Source organism: Sebastes fasciatus, chromosome 16 (assembly GCF_043250625.1).
Source record: "Sebastes fasciatus isolate fSebFas1 chromosome 16, fSebFas1.pri, whole genome shotgun sequence".
Classification (NCBI taxonomy): Eukaryota; Metazoa; Chordata; class Actinopteri; order Perciformes; family Sebastidae; genus Sebastes; species Sebastes fasciatus.
Genome location: NC_133810.1, coordinates 12,203,541 through 12,226,913, shown reverse-complemented (window position 1 = coordinate 12,226,913; position 23,373 = coordinate 12,203,541). Strand labels below are relative to the sequence as shown.

At 38.1% G+C, this 23,373-nt stretch overlaps 2 protein-coding genes across 4 annotated transcripts in view; one reads left to right on the top strand and one right to left on the bottom strand.

Annotated features, from left to right (window-relative positions):
• Positions 1 to 14,237, top strand: part of LOC141753058 (glucocorticoid receptor-like) — an 85,197-nt gene extending 70,960 nt beyond the window's left edge. For both annotated transcript variants that reach the window (XM_074611376.1, XM_074611375.1), the window contains 4 exons: positions 976 to 1,120; positions 4,281 to 4,411; positions 7,627 to 7,784; positions 9,535 to 14,237. In XM_074611376.1, the coding sequence (XP_074467477.1) occupies positions 976 to 1,120; positions 4,281 to 4,411; positions 7,627 to 7,784; positions 9,535 to 9,687 (587 nt within the window). In that variant the 3' untranslated portion in view covers positions 9,688 to 14,237. The remainder of the gene's footprint in view (positions 1 to 975; positions 1,121 to 4,280; positions 4,412 to 7,626; positions 7,785 to 9,534) is intronic.
• A 4,130-nt stretch (positions 14,238 to 18,367) lies between these two features.
• LOC141752270 (rho GTPase-activating protein 26-like) overlaps positions 18,368 to 23,373 on the bottom strand; it is a 107,553-nt gene continuing 102,547 nt past the window's right edge. For both annotated transcript variants that reach the window (XM_074610048.1, XM_074610047.1), the window contains exon 24: positions 18,368 to 20,716. Coding sequence is in view for 1 of the 2 variants with exons in the window: in XM_074610047.1 (XP_074466148.1) it covers positions 20,628 to 20,716 (89 nt within the window). In the remaining variant the exon portion in view is untranslated. The remainder of the gene's footprint in view (positions 20,717 to 23,373) is intronic.

The window sequence follows — 23,373 nt, the reverse complement described above, 5'->3', positions numbered from 1 at the left end:
TAATCATGAGAAAGAAGGCACATGACTTGATAATCGCTCCAAGTATTTGCTCTGAGATTTCCTCTTCTCACTGTAATCGCTGCTGTTGGTCACACCAAATATTTAAGATCAGATGTCATCAAAGAAAAAACCTCTCGACGAATTCATAGCGTTAGCTTTTTTGTTCTGGCTGAGATTTGTCAGTGTGTGTGACAGTATGATGAGGGTCAAATCTGGCTCCAATCTGTTAGTGTGTGCATTGTCCACAGCTGGCAGCCTGCCAAGATGATAGTGAGGAAACGCTCTCACTGTAGGGGGGGAGGGGGGGGCTTTACATAACATGGTTTTAAACAAATGTAATGTGAAGGGACTTTTCATGTGATGTTCCACTTTTATAGATTTGACAGTGTGGAAACGACTGAACTGTAATTTAATTCCGATTTGAACATTGATTTAACTAGATCGTCCTGTTTTTGCTTTGCGTAAGCCGGCATCTTAATTGTGTTTTAATGATGTATTGAGCCAGTACGTTTTCTTTTGTTCTCTTTGAAATCAATAGATTCTGCTGTGCTTTTTTCATAATGCAGAACAGAACAGGTGAATAGTATCACAGGCAGCAACATACAACATCACCTCAATACAGTAAATCTTTATTTTCCAGGCTGCAAAAACGAATTCATTTGAAACTGTTTTGAAAAATATGCAGTATAATAATTACTACTCTGTTGACCAACAATGTTTAAATGTTATAATGATAACATTTTTATGTAGGCAAATGATTTAATGTGGAAAAAAACAGATAAATGTTTGAGTTTGACACTGGTGTCTCCATCATTCTGTCCAAAGTTATCAATTGTACCCTTTAAAGAACGACAAAAATGTTCCAAAATCCTTTTTTTAGTGTTGCATCATTAGCTGCTCATTTCATTTGTGTGGTTATGACTGTGTGGCTCCGTCCAGCTGGCTTTCTAACCCACCGTATCTGACTTTTCCCAGGCTTCCGCAACCTGCACCTGGATGACCAGATGACATTGCTGCAGTGCTCCTGGCTCTTCCTCATGTCCTTCAGTCTCGGTTGGAGGTCGTATGAGCAGTGCAACGGTAGCATGCTCTGCTTCGCCCCTGATCTCGTCATCAACAAGTGAGTACCTCGGCTGCCAGCTGTTGTGTATATATATATATATGCAGCCCTTTCTTCAGCATGACAGTTTGTCAGCCAATTTTGTTTGGCATTTGCTCATGTCAGGGTGTCGGTCTCACTTCAACACTTGGTTTACACACTCGCCCATCTATCGGTTCATGATTCAGCGTGGCTAGAATAGAAGTCAGGTCATTGGCTATAGGCAAATATACCGCCAGTGTTGGAAACTTGGCAGTTTCTGTGCGTTAAGTTGTTAAATCAGGTGAAGAAGTAGCTGGTGACAACATGTATATCAGAGGAAACACATTAAGGCTGTCTGCAACCTCCTCAGGCCAATAGTGGAGTTATGAGGTAACTTATTCCAATCAGAAGGAGCCTGAAGCATACAACTGTTCTTACCAACTTCTTTAGATACAAAAGGAACTATAAAGAGGATCTGATCAGAGCACCTTAGTGAATATTTTTACCTATAAGGAACAAAAAATGTTTTAGACAATAAGGATAATTAAATTTAATGCATTTAAAAATGAATTGATACCAGTGCAATTGATGTCTTGTATATAGATTTGTGGTTTTACAGGGCGTTAGGTGCTTTAAGTCTCATTATATGAGAGTATTAGTAGTTTATTGAGATAAATATTTATAGGACAAGAACCATTTATGTTTTATAATACATAAAACAAAGCACATTCCTCACACAGGCAGAAAAAAGCACATCAATTACATGCTGAACAATGCAGTAAATAACCTTTTGTGCTACTTTGAAGCCACAGAGAGACGGCTCAGGTACGACTGCAGTATGTTAATTACAAAGCCACATTACTTAAAGAATCACTGGCTGCAGAAATTGATTGTGCTCGGAAGTCTCTGTGCTTACCACAGTCTTTGCGTCCCCGGAGGAAACAGGATAAAAACAGAGGCTCATCTCCCGTTAGCTTGTCTCTTCTTACAGCACTGTTTCTAGCTTTTGAAGGTTAGACTTTAAATAACTTGGGGAGGTGAGACATTGTCCCATTTTTATCCATTAACGTTGATAATAATCCATCAAACCTCTTCACGCCTCGGTGGGCTTTTTTCTGATTGTTCTATATTTTAATTTGATCTACAATGTGACTCTGGTGTGACCATTTCTTTTGTAGTGAGTGGCAAGAGTGCAACAAACACTGAGACAACCTGCAAAAACAGCTCATCGTAGAAAGAGTAGGCCTGAGGTGTGAAGAGCATGGAAGCATTTGGCAGACTAAATTAAAAGAAAATAGCATTTTTCTATTTCTCACTTACATAAGCCTTAATTGGGTCAACATTTAGATACAAAATTCAATAATTCAATTTGCATTTTCACTACTAGCATGGGAGTCATCTGACAATATTAAAATGAAAATGGAAAAAGCAATTTGACATTTCATTTTCAAAGACCAACTCCACTTTATGGTTGACAATATTGTAATGCTAATTCAAATTTGACAATGATAATGCAATATATAAATGTTGTAACTTACAGGATAACTTCTGTATTTTTCAACCTGGACCCTATTTTCCCATGTTTTTGTGTTGAAGTGACTCATGGGGACAACACTTTTTGAAACTGGTCCAGTATGTAGGGAGAACGCTGCAGCCGCTAAACGAGTTGTAATGTAATCAATTGGGGCAACCTTGTACTGTCAGTTTCTATCCACTAAAAGTGCTTGTTTTTACCACTGACCGTCTCGCCCTGAAACCTTGTGTTGCATCCACATTGTTGAAATCGTCTAAATATTCAGGCATGACATTGAAAATCTTTTTAGATAACACTAAGCTACACTTTCTGTACTCCAACAAAACAAACTGTGACAACACGGGTGTCGCATGGCACTCCTCTCTCAGTCAAGTTACCACTGGAGTAAAAGGATTTTATTTCTCTGTAGGGTTCTTTCCATAATGTTGTCAGACACTTATAATAACAATCTGAGCCTCAGTGGCAAAAACAAGCACTTTCAGTGGATGCATATTGATGACCAGATTACCTCAAATGATTACATTACAGCCCGTTTAGCGGCCGGCAGCTACAGCATACTCCCTCAATACTGGACCGATTTCAAAAACTATTGTCCCCATTAGACACAAAAACATGGGAAAATAGGGTCCAGGTTGAAAAATACCCAAATTATCCTTTAATTTAGCATTTTTAAATGCATCATTTAAGTCAAAATTAAAATTGAAATGGATAATTCAATTTCAATTTTCATATACCTTCATGCCTTCCGAGAATGACTACCAGGTTGCAAGAATTTGAAAATGCAAAAGCAAATTTTCATTTAGTCAGGGAAACAGCGTGACTGCATTAATGTGTAATTGCAATTGGGCGCAATGCTTTCCCATTTTCCCATTTGAATATTGTCAACCATAAAGCAGGGTTAGTCTTTGAAAATGAAAGGTCAAATGTTTTTGGTTTCTATTTTCAAATTGTCAGAGAATGTGCATAAAGGTATATGAAAGTATAAATGGATTATTCTATTTTAATTTAATTTGTGACTTAAAAGATGCAACTAAAAATACAAAATTACGTTACAATATTTATATTGCATTTGAATTAACATTTGAGTACTGTCAACCATAAAGTAAACGTGAAAATGAGAATGCAAATTGCATTATTAACCAAATTAATGCATATTTACAACAAGGGGGGGTTAAAATACTATTGTGAGATTACATTTTTATTTTAATTTTGTCTGCCAAATGCTTCCATAGAAGAGTCGCTCTCAAAGGACACAATCTGAGAGAGGGGTAAAAATAGATAAGAAAGGTGAAGAAGTCGTTGCCGGTAGCACTGCAGTTGGTTAGAATGAATAGACGGCTCTAAACCCAAGGCCATGTATCAGGAGAATGTGCTGTATTGATTTTAGAGGTAGAAAGTAATGTGGACTACGTGTTACTGGAAGTGAAGTGCGAAAATCCATCAGGACTGATTTCACAGTCTGGTTTTCTGCTGCACGATTGTAGTGCTTCCCTTCTAGGGCTGTTTATTTAGAATTGAATAACCGGATGAGTGATGGAGCTTTAAGTCTAAATCTATATGTCTTTGTTTTCCTTCTGTTTATTCCCCCTGCTGTCTCCACCACTCTTCTCCCCTCATCTCTACTTTCCCCCCTCGCCCCCTTTCTTTCTGTCTCCCTCCTTTCAGAGAGCGTATGAAGCTGCCCTTCATGACCGACCAGTGCGAGCAGATGCTGAAGATCTGTAATGAGTTCGTCAGACTGCAGGTGTCCTATGACGAGTACCTGTGCATGAAGGTCCTGTTACTGCTCAGTACAGGTAATGAAATGTGCTTCTCATTGAAAATTCCCAGCAGTGTTTTTTTTCAAACTTCAGGGACTTGCAATTATTCTGGGATACAAACAGACCTCTTAATCACTTTTCCATTGTATCAGCTATGTTACTCTGCTGCAGACCTTTTTCATTGCAATGTGAGGAAGGCTCCTTTTGTCAGAGTAGGGTAGTACATTGAGTTGCATCTCAAATGCAAATTTATACTCATAGTTTGGTAGTATTGATGAGGATGGATGAGTGAATATGTATCTGCAGACATTTCTGTATCTCATAGTGGCTACTGCAGGCAGATAGGATAGCTGTGAATGGATGCTGATGCTCAGGATCCAATCCACCATTAAATACCTTTCTGTACTTTAAGTAAACGACAAAGCAAACAATAGCATGTTTCCTCTTGAATAATCAGGTATAAAAAAAGGTGGATAACACTTCATTCCGCTACAGATTGATGATCTGTAACCGTCACTAGCCGTGTATCCATTCACATATTTTTGTGCCGATTTTGAAGTATCTCATTAGAAAAGCTGTATGGAAACAGCAAAATTCGATATACCTATAGCTCCAACTTCTGACTAAACTGTGCTGTAGCCGAGTTTATTTGCGTCAAACCAGTTGATAGAAACATGCCTAATTCGCGCAATCGGGCATTTCGTAACATCCTTATCACTCCATCCAGTTTTCTAAGCTTTCCTGAAAACAGTTTTTGTGTGAAAGTACAGTCTGTTCATCTCCTGTAGTCACTGTCTCAGTTGAAAGGATCTTCAAGTGTCCAACAGGTACTTCATCTCTGTAAACAGACCATTTTTTTCTCTCCATTAACAGAAAGCTGCCTGGTTTTTGTAACCACATATTTTGCTTCAGTAGTTTGCTAGAAAATTATAAAATGCTCAGACTCAGAGTTAAATGAGTTCAACTTTCTGTTTCTTATGTCAGGATAAAATGCAGCTTGCCGTTTGGGTTTCTATTTAATCATCACAATCGCCTAAATAAGAGCACATAATGAAAAAACCTCACTAAAAGAAAACCTTTTCCCACAATTTTGATCAGTTTTTACTGAGCGGAAATTGGATTCAGCAAAAATATATTCTCATTTTCTAAATTTATTCTGAATGCATTTTGATTTGGTTGTGATTTGCTTGAGTGACTTTAAAATGTACAAATTAGTGAAGGTTATTAGAGGTGGTACTCTAAACTAGTTAACAAAAAGGTAAAATGTTCAGCAGCCCTCACTCTCCTTTCTTTCTGAAGTGGTAAAATAATAGTTTTAAAAACAGTGAGCTATGTAATTAGCACCTTTTTAAAATCTCCAGAAAAACTCTACACAGCATGATAAAAGTATTACTAAATCAAACTTTTTTCCCCAATCATGTAAATGAGTCGTTACCGAGGAGGCGAGCGTTCTTCCTTCTGCCTCACTCTCTGTGAATGGCAGGGGAAAGGATGCACTTTAGAAGCGATTCGCTCGTTATGCAGAGGAAATGACATTTCCATACTGAACCCTGCTTGCATTTTCGTACCCGAGAGCTATTTCCATCTGTTCCCCCTCAGGAACAGAATTACTATCAGGTCAGGACAACTGACTTGAGCTATTTTTTTAATCATTTTTCATGCACGTGAGTTGAAAATTAAAGTCACCTATGGGACAATTTGATTTTACGGTTAAACATACGTGTTAAGTTCAAAAGACAGATTTAACATCTGCACCACAGAATATAAAATAGTTGTTTAACAAAAACATAGAAATGGGTTGTAGTAGCTTTTTTCTACTAACACCCTAAGCCCTATTAAATAAAAACAAGTTCTTATTTTAGACTAAATAATCCAGAGCAGAGAGCAGGAAAGGCAATCTGTTTTTACTCTTAGTCCCTCGGCCAAACCGGAACATGCATAATGAAGAGGCCAGATAGCACTTGCACTGCAGTATCTCCCATTTATCTGATTATGTAAATCAGACAGTATTTCACCCCGGTCCTGCCCTCTGTGGCATTGCATAATCTCTAGGCCAGTTACTGTGGCTTGGCCTGGGCCCAATGCCAGGCACCAGACTGACAAGGGTGATGTGGTGACATGGTCGTTATGACAACTGCATATTGATGTTTTTAGCAGTTTAGCTTTTTATAGTAGCAGTGGCCAGTACAGTCCAAATCTTCACTGTGTGTCCCTTCAAATACAGACAGGGGCAACACGCTGCACAGTAGCTATTGATGTTACCTTTAGTTTTGCATATTTTCCGCTGCCCACAGCACTCTGGTTAGGAGGTGCGTGCTTACATCTGTGTGTGTGTTCAGCTAGTGTCTCCCAAGGGTCTTTGTTGGCTCCCACACAGTGAGTTTATAATGAAGTATTAATGTCCTGTGAGGTTCGTTGCAACGGAGAACATGATAAACAGACTAAGACAAATAGCAACATTACTGATGGATGTTCAGTTTGAGACTGGTGTTTAAATGTGCATAACCAGCTGTTCACATCACCAGCTGTGCAGATGGCAGAGCACATATAAATGTGTCTACATGTTAATTACACGGGTACATTGTAGGTGGTGGAAATAATTTATACAACATAATATTGCAATATTTTGCATAAAACAGATGTTGACAAACTGCATAATTTGCAGTTGAAAAAACGAATAAATCGCAATATATCTCATCACAATGCTCCGCATATCACAAAATGTTTAAAATTGCAATAAGATTGTATTGTGGGGCATCTGGTTATTCCCTTCCCTAGTACATTGTAAGGTATTGGGTGCACTTACAATCTCGTTTTTCTTATTTTAATAAATTTAAGTCTCAAAAATAAATACTAAGACTGCTCTCACCTCCTCCACTGTTATCTCCTCCCCAACAGCATAGACATAAACACAATTCATAACCTCCTCTTTAGAGTATGAAAGTTGTGTTATTGGTCTAATGTGGATTCATTTGGAGTTCTTGACATGAAAAAGTTTGGGTACTTCAGCGTTAACTGCAAGTCTAATATAACAACAATGTCCTGATAGGATGTTAAACTAGTTCATATGTTACCAGGGATCCACTGATGTTATGAAGGGCCTCCAACTACAGATAACATTGTCAAATGAACTCTGCGTCACCATGTGTGGTTTTTTTTTTTTTCTTTTTTAATTTTATTTTATGAGTCACGGTCCTGCCATTGCCAGCTAACTTCCACACTGATGTGTCTCTTGATGTGTTTGTGTTTAGTACCGAAAGATGGCCTGAAGAGCCAGGCGGTGTTTGATGAGATCAGGATGACGTACATCAAGGAGCTGGGAAAAGCCATCGTCAAGAGAGAGGAGAACGCTAGTCAGAACTGGCAGCGTTTCTACCAGCTAACTAAGCTACTGGACTCCATGCAGGAGGTTAGAGAAACACACACACATATATACTGCATACTGCAAGCTTTATTTTCATTTTCTTTTTCTATAGAGGATTTGCTACATATTATAGATACGAAAGCAGATGTGTATATAGAATTTTACAAGTGTACCATGGCTTGGCCAGGCTTTTCCTTTCATATCTTGTGGTTCAAGTTCATCAATAACTTTGAGTCCCCTGCACCATACTGACTTATGTAAAACCCTGAAGAATACCCTCATAGATCCAACTAAATGAATTACAGTATGTTCCAGTTGAATCTCTCTTCCGATCGTTCTCTGTATAGCCTCTTTATTGCATAAGTAAGGTTTCTCACGATTCTCCAAATTCGTGATTTGATTTAAACATGCCACTGTCAGACTATTGGGTATTGATTCGTAAAGATCAACAGATCACTGGTTTTATGCCATTTACACTTTGAATTATTATCAATTATGTTATTGTGGTATTGTTAAAATGTGCTGGAAGTGTTCAAAAAGTACTGATGTACAAAGTAACATCATTATTATATTCTCACACACACACAGTTTATCTCCTGTGTTGCATTTGAGTAATTGCAATTAGCCTTGTATAGGAGTCAATCCACGTTGCAGAATAGCTGGTCCACCTAAACAGCCCACCTTAAGTGAGCCTGAGCTGTTGTTGTTGTTGCTAACTAACTCCCTTCACTTTAATCAGCAGGGTGCAAGCAAGACACGGGAACTTGGTTTGGGTCTTGAGGAGTTGTAGCATTTATTTACAGAAACTTAAACTGTACACACTGCACTGCTACGTTCACAGCTAGAACATTACTGATACGTTGATGATTGATAATATACTCACCATCACACACACATGCTCTCTCTCTCTCTCTCTACAACTCTACCTCTCCATCTACCTTTCTACCTCTCACTCTCTAACTTTACATCTCTCCCGCTCTACCTCCCCTCTCTCTACACCTCTCCCTTTCTCTCCAGCTCTATCCCTCTACCCCTCTCTCTAACTCTACTTCTACCCGTTTCTCTCCACGTCTCTCTCTTTACCCCTAACTCTAAATCTCCCTCTAAGTCTCCGTCTACAACTCTACCTGTCTTTCTCTACTCCTAACTCTACCTGTCTTTCTCTACTCCTAACTCTACCTCTAAGTCTCTCTCCACCTGTCTTTCTGTACCTCTATCTCTCCCTCTACCTGTCTCTCTCCCCCTCATACTCTACCTGTCTCTGTCTCTCTTTACCCCTAACTCTAAGTCTCCCTCTACCTGCCTCTCTCCCCCTCTACCTGTCTCTCTTTACCCCTAACTCGAACTCTCTCTCCACCTGTCTCTGTCTCTCTTTACCCCTAACTCTACCGGTCTCTCTCCCCCTCTAACTCTCCCTCTACCTGTCTATATCCCCCTCTACCTGTCTCTCTCTACCCCTAACTCTAAGTCTCCCTTTACCTCTCCCTCTACCTCTACCTGTCTCTTTCTACCTCCAACTCTCTCTCTCCCCCTCTAACTCTCTACCTCTACATCACACTCGCTAACGTTACACTGCACTTAAAAAACGGTAACCGTTCCATCCCTACGTACCGCCATACGTCCTCCTCGGATTAGCCAGCGAGCTATAGAGTGAATCAGAGAAATAAAACGTTATTGCTGAAGACCATCAGTCTATACATTGTTTTTTTAGAAACAATTGCCATTTTAAAAAAATATTTTTTTTATTATCTATTACAATCTCATTAATCTGTCTATATCTCTGCCCCCCTTCCAGATGGTCGAGGGTCTTCTCCAGATCTGTTTCTACACCTTTGTGAATAAAACCCTCAGTGTGGAATTCCCGGAGATGCTGGCAGAGATCATCACCAACCAGATACCAAAATTCAAAGACGGGAGCGTCAAGCCTCTGCTGTTTCATCAGAAATGACTGCCTTAAACTGTGAAGCAATGCCTTAAATCCTGCCCTGCCCGTGTACCTCTCCGGGGCCCCAAGCTTTCGCCCCAAGCCCTAAGCCTTTGCTTGTCCTGCCTCCCCCATCACTTCGTAGGATCTGATTCCTCGGTTTTCCCAAGCCCCTTCTAGGAATTCTGCCACACCCCTCCAGGCCTCAGCCACTCAGCCTAATCTCGGAGCACAATACCTGTGGCTTCACGCCTCCCTATCTGGTCCCATGTTGGGCCAAACTACTGTAGGACACCCTACCACCGACCTGTAGCCCGTCCTCTTGGCTAACCAAGAAGAAATTGTCCTCCAGGGGAAATATGTTGGCTCTGAATGTCTCGTGGGCAGGATGCATTTTGGGCGATCTATTTTTTATTTTATTTTTCCAGCCCTCTCACCCCCCCTCCTCCGTCCACGGCCCTGTCCTCAGGTTTCTAATGCTGTTTCTTTTGGTGGCTGCCTGCCTCTTACTCTCTCCAGCCTCCAGTGTTTAACTGTTGTTTTTAACACATAGAAACACCTCAACATGACACTTAATATACTGTCCAACTCACCGGATTAGCAGCCTGTCGAAGCTCCCTCCAAGTTCAAGCCTAGTGGTCCTCTGCTTTCCTGCCCAGCTTGTCTGTTTGCCCTTCCCAGCTCCACTGCGCAGAGATTGTAGTCGAGTGTTCACAGAGGACTGTTGGCGATGAAGGGGATAAATAAAAAAACACAGCAAAATTAGAAACATACCTTGACATGAGATTTGTTTTTCTTCTGGACCCAAGGACATTGAGGACAAACTGTTTTCAGCTGTGAATCACTTATCATTTCTGAAATGATATGAATCAGATTTATATACCTGACCAATGGAAGAAATAAAAGCAGACACTGACCACACATGCAAAAGTCATGCTTACACACACAAACATTGAAAATATTCACAGACACTTCACTCAACAAAATGTTTACACAGGGAATCTGAGAAGGGAAAAACAGTGCCTTTTAGCTTTTAAAGCTCTTCATAGCCATCCTCTGTAAACCGTGTTTTTTTTTGCATAAGAATCTAACGTTGACGAACATTTTTTTTTTCTGTCTTTCGTTTTTTCCACGCTGGCAAAATTCTGTTTTCTTTCCAAACAGCTGTTTTTGGTGTTTTTAAATGTGGGCAGCTCTCTCTGTTTTGATCCCCAGACATGTACGTAAGGAAGACAGCCTACGGTACAGATTAGAAAATGCGTAGAGCAGTAAGAAATATTGAGATTTAAATTTGTAGGTCTTAAAAAAAAAGGTTGAGAATCACAGAAAAAAAGACAGCGAAAGTTTAAAAAATTTAAATGTTAAAGTCCCAAAACACATTTCATGTGTGTCTCTTTTTCCAATCAGTATCACATTGTTAAACAAAGTTACAGATTATATCAACAAATATAATGTTGAATCCAAATCCTTTAACAAGCTGCAACCACATTGGTGCTAAATGGACACAGCTGGAATTAAACGATATATCTGATGTTTTGTAATGTTTAGGGGCAGACTAACGTTAGGATTTAGATCTTGAAATAATCGGCGAATTTATTTAAATCAGATTTGTTTACAAATCTTTGCAATTCAATCGCACAGGTGGGGTTTTACAAACTAAGTTGCTTTTAAAAAAACATGCAATGCGTCTGTGTGTTAGTAAATAGCCGTAATGATTCAAGCAAAAGTGTAAAATGGTCACATACAACTTGTTCCCTTTCCCAGAAATCACAATAAGGTCAAATAGTTCTATAATTAAAGTTATTGAGTGTTTTGTGTTGGAACCTAACAGGAGTACTAGACCGGTTACATTTTCAAAATACCATGAACACAGTAAGTGGTTGACAAATCTCAAACCTGTAAATACTTAGAAGTATATTAACTGACTCCATTATCCAGACATAATTAACTCCACCATGTAGTACTCCTGATAGGTAAACAAAAAGCATAGTAAAGTGTTGCATTTCACTCAAACTACCATTTTCAATTAATTACACCCTTTAAATCAACTTCATCTCAAATTGTTTGCACAAACAGGAAATAATGGGGTTTATTATTAAGTTGTTGAGCTCAACATGGCTGAAAAAGTTAATTTAATATATATACAGAGATACATATATATTTGTTTTGTATATGAGATATAAAAATAGAGACACCCATAAATCAATGGAACCTCTGTTCTCAGCACAGGATCTCACCTCTAAAGTGGAAATATTTTTGGAATAAGATACAGTTAGGTCCAAATAATTTGTGAATCAAAGCTCAGGCTATGGGTGACTACATCACTTGGATATGTTCAACTAGTGCCAAATGTTATATCAAGTTTTTATATGTCTTTTTCCTGGAGATGTGAAAGAGTGATAGTTCAGTTGGGATTCAACATTACGTGTTTTTTTGTAACTTTGCTTGAGGGTGCTCATTTGTGAGAAAGATCTTCAGTTCAGTGTCACACCTACACCAGCTTAAAAAGTACTGATTGTTACCATCCAACTTAAGTGTATGATACTTTTTTTTTTGGAGATGCACAAAATATTGTATTTTTGAAATTGCAAAAGCAGTGATGTCTACTGCTGTCATAACAGGTGGTGGTCCGCATTTGGTACATTTGTAATGTGAAAACATGTTCGTACCAGCTTGTGTGACGGCCAAAGCAAAATACAATATCAGTGCAGTTGTACAGCGCAAACACAGTGCCCCCCCTCCCCCACTCAGTTCTATTTTCCTCAGTGTTTCTTGTAACTGCCAGGCCTCTATGCCTAAAATGTCAACCGTACAGATTTTTCAGCTGCTTACTCTGAATGGTACTCGTCCCTCCGCAGTGCATACCTCTGAATGGCAGTTAACAAACCAGGTAGTAGGTTGCCATAGAGACCGGTCATTTGCGTGTTACTTACAGCTAACAGCACAGTAGACTCTGGACGCATACAAGACCACTATTCAATAAGAGCCATGTTTTTATCAGCCATTCCGCCAAAGGATGGTCACTCACAGCAGGGTTGTTTCATGTACAGTGCAGGCTTTCACAGCTTCACTTCGCTAACTCGGTCTCTCGTGGCCTTGCGCTGAGAAGAACATGGGCTTTGACGCCGCTCTCGTCAATGTTGATAATTCTGGGGGAAAATTTGACTAAACTGTCTATTTGTTTGGGTGACTCTTGCATACAGTATTACAGTTGTTTCCAGGTGGTGGTGGTGCCTCAGAAAACCAGCTTTAACGTGCAGATGTAACCATATCCCTGCTTATTTCTAAATGGCCATAGGTGTATATAGCAGCGCCGACATATCCAGTGCAATGTAAACAGTGTCTATTATTACAAAATATTTTTACATGGACATAACCTCTATACTCCTATACATTTTCTCGTTTACCTTTCAACTACGTGTAAAGGCCTTGCGAAAGGGAGACAGAGAGCCATAGAAATACAACTTCAAAATCAGGAAATAGATAAACCCTTAACATATATATCGATACTTTTGGAGATTGATCTATTGTAAAAAAGAAAAGAGATAAAAAAAAGACAATATTTTCTGCGATTTTAAATAAAATCAGCTTGATCCTCTTTGATATGAATAATTTTACCCAATCCTTTTTGTACATTGAACGAGTCAAGAAAGTAAATATTTTTTTTTTTTTTTCTGTTTGTTGGTTTGTGTTTGATAAAGGTAGACGTGTTGAATACATTATGAAGTGTTAAACATGTTTGTCTTGTGAAGTAAATGTAAATTCTACGAGTCAATGGGAAAGTCTATATGAATGCTCACTGTGTTTTAAAGTTATAAGGAAACGAGGGAGAGGGAGGGACGGAAGGTGAGACGGACTGGAGGAGATTTTTGCGATATATAAGAGTGACCAAAGCAGAGGAGAAAAAAAAAAAAAATTAACAAACAGAAGTATTCAAGCAGTTACATTTTAAGTAGCACTTATTATCCAACTTCTAGTACTTCTTATTTTATTTGAAAGATATCTTTTGTAAAGGTCCAGGCTTTGGATCCCGTGTATATTGCTGTGAGGATTTACTGGTCACTTTAAAATAGAAAACAAAACAAAAAAAGTTGAATCTCCGCGTGAAAGTAAATCTACCAGAGCCTGACGGAATTGCACTACCCTCATACTGGTTGATAAAGTCTATTTTGTATAAAATACATGCAAATATTATCTTTAAAGATTAAGGGCAGATCATGTTTCACTGGTACATATGGCTATGGCTTTCATTGAAGTCTGTTTTGTTCGTATTTCAGTTATGTAAATGTAATCCAATGTAAAAACAAACAAAAAATATAAAATGTTTGTTTAAAAAAACAATAGTTTGTTTTACTTCTGTATTACACCTCTTCTGTAGTCAGTGTCGATATTTTCACCTATTTGATTAAATGTTGAATTAAGTTATCTGTGTTGTTCTTTGACATTGGATTTGGCATCGTGTTGGTAACAACTTGGATGATGTTTTTGTCATCACTGGTTGAAAGCGAAGATTCGGAAAAACTGATTTCTCTTTAGTTTAAACATCTTACACAATAAAGTTTTCTGTTTTTCAATGCTCAGCTCCAGTGGTTTTCTTTTTTTCTCTCAGATGTTATTGGAAATATTAGTAATTATATGTACTTTAGTTGGAAAAGGGATCATTTAAAGGACTAGTTGGAGATTTTTTCAACATACTATACTACAATTTTTTTTTTCCGCCATACTATACTATGACTTATTTTTATTTTTTCGAAATACTATACCATGACTTTTTTTTGAGATTTTATACATGATTTTTTTATTATATTCAACATACTATACTATGACTTTTTTTAAAAAGAAATTTGACATACTATACTATGACTTTAAAATTTTTTAACTCATTGATTTCCGGAAGCAGCACAGACCTCCCACCGCTTTTTTAAAAAAGTCATAGTATAGTATGTAGAACAAATGACAAAACTCAGTATAGTATGTCTCAAAAAATAAAAAAGTCATAGTATGGTATGTTGAAATTTTTTTTTAAATCATTGCATATGTAGAAAAAAAAGTCAGTATAGTATGTCGAAAAAAGTCATAGTATAGTAATTCGACAAATGTCATTAAAAAAATCATAGTATAGGATGTCGAAATTTTCATGAAAAAAGTCATTGTATAGTAGTATAGTATGTCATTAAAAGACAAAGTATGTTGACATTTCTTTTATAAAATGTCATAGTATAGTATGTCAATTTTCATGAAAAAAAAGTCATAGCATAGTATGTCGAAAAATTTAGTAAATAAAGTCATAGTATAGTATGTCATAAAATGTCATAGTATAGTATGTTGAAATTTTTTTTTTTTTAAAAGTCATAGTAAAGTATGTCGAAGTCCTCCTGCTGGGGACTGAGGTTGCATTCGGCCCACTTGCAACTTCGGTAAACTATTTTCATTATAAATATAAGGAACATTTCAAACACTTCAGTAAAGGGTACTGAAGACTGAACAAACGCGTTTCCCAAAAGAAACAGTTCTAGTGTTAAGTTGCCATCTTCTCACGACCAGAAGTCAAAAGATTTTGATCCAAAATTGAACTTGTAGAGACTGGGGTGCAGTGACGTAGGCTGAATAGGTGGGCACAGAGAAAATCAGGTGCGCCTATAGCCCGTCCAAGACCAAACATCTACTTAATAGCTTGTGAAACGCATATGTTAACCAAAATAGGCCATTAAAACTACACTTTACACTGTGTAGATGCTATAGAAGCAACACTTGCATATTTTTTTAATTCATATTTATTCATTAAAATCTCCAATATCATGGTTTTAGTGATCAGTGGAGCCTTGAGCATTTTTTTTATAATGTTTGTCTATTGTCTGTTTGTAAATATGTGTAACCTGAACCTGAACCATGCCTGAATGCACCTAATCATACAAGCCTTATACAAATTCATCATCAGAGGTAATGTTACAGGCACCTGACCTGTATAGGCTACATGCATACTGTACATATCCACCTGCATTGAGTATATAAAGCAACCTATTACATTAATTCCAGCATATCTGCACCATTACAATAGTGTATTATTGTTTACAATTTACAGAAACAGCCTGACACATTGTATGTTGTTCCTTGTTGTAGTCTTATACTATATACACTATACGTATACTTGTTTCTTTAGTCTTGTTCAGCTTTGTTGTTAGTTGCATTTCTATTTCCTTATGTACAATGATAAATATAACGCAAATACAAAATAACCAGAGTCAAATTCATGAATAGGCCTACACATACCCGCCAATCAAGCTGATTCTGATCCAACAAAACAAAGATTAACAGCATGGCATAGACTGGCACGGCGGCCACATATTCACACAGCATCATTAATCAAGTGTATGTATAGAGCACCTGCATTAACATAGCCTGGCACAGCGGCCACATATTCACACCCACACACAGCTGACAGACACAACAACATCATACAGTAAATCAAGCGTATGGATCATAGAGCACCTGCATTAATGTTAAAAAATACACTTTAACATAGCCATAACATAGGCCACATATTCACACACACACACACACACACACACTGGCAGCAACATCAGCAATTGTAGGCCTACACTGAACAGAAACTATACCTAATAAACAATAATATTAAAACAGGGCACTAGTCCAAAATTGTATAAATGAGCCTACCTTTGATGATGACAGCAGGAGACGATGGGGCTTGGTGTTGAACTCTGAAATGGAGATCAAAGAGTTCAGTCTGACATGATGCCAGGTTTTATCCACCTGGCAGGTGGAAAGAGTCTTTTAATTGTACAGCTTGTTAATGGGTATAGGGTGACATGTAGGCCTTTACATGCATACTGTACATAGCCACCTGCATCGTGTATATAAAGCAACCTGTTACATTAATCATTCATATTTATTCCAGCATATCTGCACCATTGCACGACTGTATTATTGGTGACAATTTACAGACACAGCCTGACACATTATATGTTGTCTCTTGTTGTATTCTTATATATTTATCTTCAGCTTTGTTGACTTTTGGTTTTAGCTGCATTTCTATTTCCATATGTACAATGAGAGCAAAAATAACCAGAGTCAAATTCATGTGTAGGCCTGATTCTGATCCAACAAAACAAACATTAACAGCATAGACTGGCCACATATAAACACACATACACTGGCAGCAACATCAGCAATTGTACACTGAACACAAACTACACCCAATAAACAATCAGATTAAAACAGGCCACTATAGTCCAAAATAGTAAATGAGCTTACTTGTGTTGATGACAGCAGGAGACGATGAGGCTTTTGGTGTTGAACTCTGACATGGAGAGCAGCCTGGACAAACAGTTCAGTCTGACATGATGCCAGGTTTGATCCACCTGACAGGTGAGAAGAGTATTTCAATTGTACAGCTTGTTATTATGGGTATAGGGTGACGAGGGGTTGTGGTTATTACTTGGCACTTGTTGAGGAGAAACTGGAGGTCTTGGTTGACAAAGATGGTTGAACTTCTTCTTCCTCCTGCTCCTCATGCTTCTGTTCCTCAACGCACAGGTGTTTCCGTTTGGCTGATTGAGAGAGGAGGGGCCGCCAGGGTTGCCAGATCTGAGTGACAGTTCTTCTATTTCTTTTTTGGTGTTTATTGGCGGTTGGCAAACCATCTTGGAGGTGCATTATCGCCACTATCTGGACTGGAGTGTGGAACAGGAGATTGTCCAGAAACAAAATAAAAACAAAAAAATAAATTAAATTAAATTAAAATAAATAAATAATAATAATAATAATAAAAATAATGAGGAAAACTCTAGATTCGTTTAACTAAATCAGTTTCTCTTAAAAACTGAATAATTTCACAGTATATGTTATCTGCTGTATTCCCCAATAGACATACATAGTATAGTATCTCGAAAAAAAGTCATAGTGCGTATGTCAAAAAAAAAAGACATGGTATAGTATGTTGAAAAAACATCATAGTATAGTATGTCAAAAACATTTAAAATAGTCAGTGTAGTATGTCGAAAAAAATCATATAATACTATGTCAAAAAACATTTAAAAAGTCATAGTGTAGTATGTCAAAAAAAAGTCAGAACTAAACCAAAAAAACATAAACATAAAAATTTTTAAAAAAAATAATAATAATAATAATAGAGGAAAACTCTAGATTCGTTTAACTAAATCAGTTTCTCTTAAAAACTGAATAATTTCACAGTATATGTTATCTGCTGTATTCCCCAATAGACCTGACAATGAAGAGTCCTGATGTTTTGCCTTCCTTAGTGACTGTAAAAGGTGATTCCTCTGGATACTGTAATTCCTGCAGTGAATGCTGAAAGGTTATTATGGAATTTTTGCCCAATGATACCAGCTTTGTAGCTTCATGCGACCGGTTTCCATTGAAAATGACTTGTAGAATGTTGCGGTGTCGCCCGTGGTGTGAACACGGCATTAGGATAGGTTGTTGGGCAGCGAGTGTCACAAGAGTTTTTGCAAGTTTTTGCAATTTGACGGTTACCTTCTAGACACGACCCTTCTGATTTGGTGGGCCTGAGTGCCAAGTGGGTGGATCGACCCACAGCTTCACACCTGTTGACTTCTTCAACACTGCAGTCACATTGAAATACAAAGGAAGCACTGCAATATGTGTGAATACAGCCACAGTATTTAGACACTAAATCCAAAGGAAACCATCAAAGACCCCGGCTGCAGTTGTTGAACATCTATCTTTATTCTGCACAATCTTGTCAATTCACCAAAACATCTGAAAGAATATTTAAGGCTGTAGATAGACTTAAATGATACAAAAATCTGGGCAACAAAGATGGAATTAGGAAATTAAGTTAGTATGCTAAAAATACAAAATATAAAATTTCATACTTAAAAAAAATTATACCTTATCAAATGTTGTGTATTTATTTACAATGTCAATAAAACACCTCAAAATGGATACAGTTCAAGATTGAGCCTTTAGGAAACTCTCATAAATAAGAAGTTCAGATATGAACAAAGTAGTCTCATTTCACATTTCAGTTTTTTTTCTTTTTAATCTCCCATTAGATTTTCCTGTTAAATTGCTAAAATGGTATTTCAATATTCTGCCCTGAAAGAAAAAATTAAGTTCAACGAAAAACTTTGATACAGACAAGTGGTTCAAGGAAAAAGTTCAGCTTCGACTCATGAAATGAGGACTTTCATTGGAGCCCCAAAGCAGACCAGCGTGCATAAACATATCGGAGCAATTGTGAAAAATGTATGATTTCACTTTTCTTCAAATGTCTGAGCCTCTCTGAAAACCACATCTGCATTTTATTTACTTGTAAACTCTGGTTCCAAATGTAAATATCAGATAATTACATTATTAGAATCGTCTTGTGATTCTACATAAAAACAGAAAAATACCTTTGTGTTGGGTCATGACTTTATATAAAGATGGACAACATGACAGCTCCCCAAAAGTGAAGCCAAAACATCTTGATCGCCCCCTGGTGGCTGGCTGCAATATAGGTCATAAATCCCGCCCCCTCCATGTTAGTGGATGGGAAATGGGCCAAAATAAAAAGTCAAAGTACATGTCAGGAACATGTGAAATTGTTCAATAAGATATGAAATTTTGGCTTCTCTTTTGTACAGTGGTAGGAAATGGAGACGTCTCGTCCATCTACTGTAAGTACACTGTATACCGTCTATGGTCATGACTTACACAACTTATATTTTGACTTTGAATTCACTTCAGTTGTTTGCACCATGCTGTTGAAGATTAAAGAAACCGATTGAATCTGCATGACGGTTAAAACAAGGAGAACAGGCGTTAAATAAATACATATGATCAATCATATGTATTTCTGAAATGAGGTTAAAAAAGCAACATTGATGATTTGGTACACAGGTGCTCTGTGATTTAAAAAATACAACATCTGAAATGGTGAAAACATGACTCATCGACACTATGTTCTGTATCCAATTATTTCCAACAATGAAAAAAATATTTTAAGCTGGGAAGCAGACCGAGGCCTCGCAGCTGGGCTTGTTTTAACCAGCAGGAATCAGTTGTTCCTTCTACGCGGCATTGTAAAACCACTGGTCTGCTTGTGGAGCTTGTTTGAAATTTTTCACATTGCTTTTTTGTGAGGGCTCCGCAGGGAGAGGCATTATGAATAAGGGTAAAAACCCGCCGCTGACCTTTCGGCAAACTGTTTTTCGAGGCGACCTCATCCTGTGCTGATCTCCCCTGGGGCTCCTGCTGCTGAACTGGAGCTCTGAAACATTAGCCAGGTTGAGTCTTGTCCTGGGGAATTACCGGACCGCCACAGCAAGTGCTCACAAACACGTTTACAGCCGTACAAACCAAAAACCCCAATCATTTAAATCGGCTTTTTAAAAGCTCCGGTCCTCCAATGGGATTAGCAATCATTCAAACAGTGAGGAGGTGAGCTAGCAAGTCCAAAATTAAAGGCCACTTGCTCTTTATCTTGTTCCCTGTCATCATCTTTTTTCTGTTTCTGGCTGATAAAAAGAGGAGAAGCAATAGAAGTGCAGTTCAAAGTAATAAATCAAGGGATGAAAAGCCTTACATCTCCAAAATATCAACTCATTTATACATGTGATTTTTTTTCCAAACCCCCTTGTTTACTCTCACACACATTCCAGGTTCATTGCCACATCACCTTCACCAGGCCCATCCACGCTAAAAACCAATAACAGCCGGTACCACAGTGGCACTCATCTTTCTTTCCTTTTTTCCAGTGCAATTCATGGGTCTCTCCTTCGGCCCTGCGTCATATCCAGTCCACGTGGTTCTGCTTGGTCCAGTTTCAATTCCCAGTCTAGTCCAGAGGCCTCATCAAAAAATTGTCCAGTCCAGTATAGCATACGAGTCTGTTAAGTCTTGTACAGTCAAATCTGCAGTCCAGTTTGGTCAACTCCAGTCCAGTATCATCCAGTTCAAGTCTTTTTCTCGGCCCTGGACTATAAAAACTCCACATAGTTTTCTGGTATCAATCCTGTTCGGCCGTCGAGAGTCCCTTCCAGCCAACCGGGCTCCCTGGAGGCATGAACTGGAAAAGGGAGAAAGAAACAGTGATTTTGTTTAAACATCTCAATATAGATGGAAAAAATATCCATAAATATGTGGCACACTTGTGGACGAACACATGCGCAGAGAGAAAGAGCGGAGGGAAGCGGGTTAAGAGACAGACGGCAATAACTGAGAACAGGGCAGTCAACAATTTCACATGTTCCTCATTATCGGAGTGTTTCATATCTAAATATTTTGTGCGGACATGTCTGGCAGCTACATCACACAGCAAGAGCTGCTAATAAGTGAGCATGAAATACGAGCCTGGATGAGAGAAGTCAACTCCAGACAGGGTTGTTTCCGACAGCACAAACTATTTACATCAACTGTAGATGCGGGTGAGAACTGGCTCAGTACTGGAATAATATTTTGGTAAAAAGGTGTGAAACCAACCACCTGATTATGGTTATGTATTATTAAAAGCTGTGGTTTGTGATTGAGGAGTCGACTGAGTTAATTCCGACATATTAAAAAAATTATGTAACCGCATACACTCCTTTTGTATACAGTTGAGGTGCTACATTGGATGTTGTTTCAGCAATACTTGTCGGCTTTGGATGTTTATCAGGAAAGTGTATAACACACACCGGTAATTCACAACCTCTTTTCCTTAAAGGACCCATTTTCCATCTTACCCCCGACTAAGTGACACATTTTCTGGATATTTCAAATTATATTCAATGCATCACAATAATAGTACAAAACAACTGATAAACTGTACAATTAACCCAAATAGAGAACGCAATAACTGCAGGAAGTTTGTGTAAAACAAGCGATTTACATCAATTTCAAACAGATTATTTCCTTTGAATATTGCATCAGAGATGAGTTATCCTGTTATTTTTAGGACCTTTTAATACAATTCTCTGTCTATATTATGTATTTTCTGAATTTTTAACAATCATTCATACTTAATAAGCTTCTTTCTTGATAAAGTCAGTGTTTTCATCTCCCTGACGCTTGGCCATTGTTCTATTAGCTCTCAAGTTGTTTTAACTGCGTACTTTTCTAATGCAGGATGAGGCGTTTTCTTCACAGAAATGAATGAAATGCTGAGCTATAGGCCAACTGTATATTTTTGACATTTATGAACTACAATAACACCGCAATTTGAAGGAGGAAGCAACGTAATTGAGCCGATTGTGTGTCGCTGTGGTTCATATTGTAATGTTTTGGTTAAGGATCCACTGAACAAGAAGACCTCTGGCAAGATATGGGTAAAACACAGGAAGTTGAAAGGAAGATCGCTGCAGAAGTCAATTGTGTGTTCACCACATTTTGTCCTGCCAGGAAATCTAACTCACAAATGGTGCACATCACTCTACCGCAGAGTTACATCAAAGAAAGACACCAAATGTGAACTTAACATGAGACAGTGCACAAGGTTTTTTATCTGTTTTTGATTTCCGTATATCTGCCTGATTTAAAGAAATGCAAAAAAAAATCTTTTGAAATCAGATTGTGCAAAAAAAGTATGAATCAAAACTGTGGTAATATTCTGTATAACAGCTAAGATAAATACATTTGTATATTTTATAGTAACAGTATTCTTATGACCGCTGAAAAGGTATTATGATGCTGCAGTATGAGCAGTCAGCCCTGGGGTGTTGAGATACCACTGTGGGGATTACATGTCCCCAAGGCCACATTTTGACCCAAAGGGCTCCAATGACACTTAACTGCGTTGCAATAACCCTCAACAGTCTCAATGCATGCAAACTCTATTTAGGGTTTGAGAGACCATGTGTCAGCTGAATCCCTACCATTCCTGAGTGTCTGTGTCTGTTTCCCTGCAGGACTCACCGTGATAACTACTTAAGTTCTCCTGTTATTCTGCCTGATAACGAGCAAAGCCGCATAAGTACTACCTAAGTGGTTTTATTATCCTTAAATTTGTGCAAATCTAGTCTTTATTAGGAGAGTTGAGCCAAAGAAAGCTGCGAGGAGATAAATGTGATTTATAGTTTTGGGCTTGAGGTTGGAGAGGCTGAAATTAGGCTGGAGAGGACACTGGGACTGTCTGTATCAAGATTCCTATGCAGAGGGGAAAGGAAAGGAAAAAAGAAAGGAGGCCATGGAAAAAAAATAAATAATATTTCCTGTGTCCTTCGTGTGTGCCTGTGTTGGGTTACTTTCATATATATATATATATATATATATATATATATATATATATATATATATATAGTAGGGTTGTCAACGTTAACGCGATAATAACTCTAAATAGTTTTAACGCCACTAATTTCTAAAACACATTAACGCAACTGATCTTTCGACGGTTGTACCAGGCTCAGTTTTAACTACAGTGGAGATACTGGTATTATATAAAACTAAAAAACCTAAGAAATTCATGACCATGTCATACTGGTTTGTGGTGAAGGAGGTTAAATAACGCACCAAAGTTGCGCTAAATTTTGGTGAGGTAAAACTGGCATAGCCGATTTTAAAGGGGTCCCTTGACTTCGTGCCTCAAGATATGTGAATGAAAATGGGTTCTATGGGTACCCACGAGACTCCCCTTTACAGACATGCCCACTTTATGATAATCACATGCAGTTTGGGGCAAGTCATAGTCAAGTCAGCACACTGACACACTGACAGCTGTTGTTGCCTGTTGGGCTGCAGTTTGCCATGTTA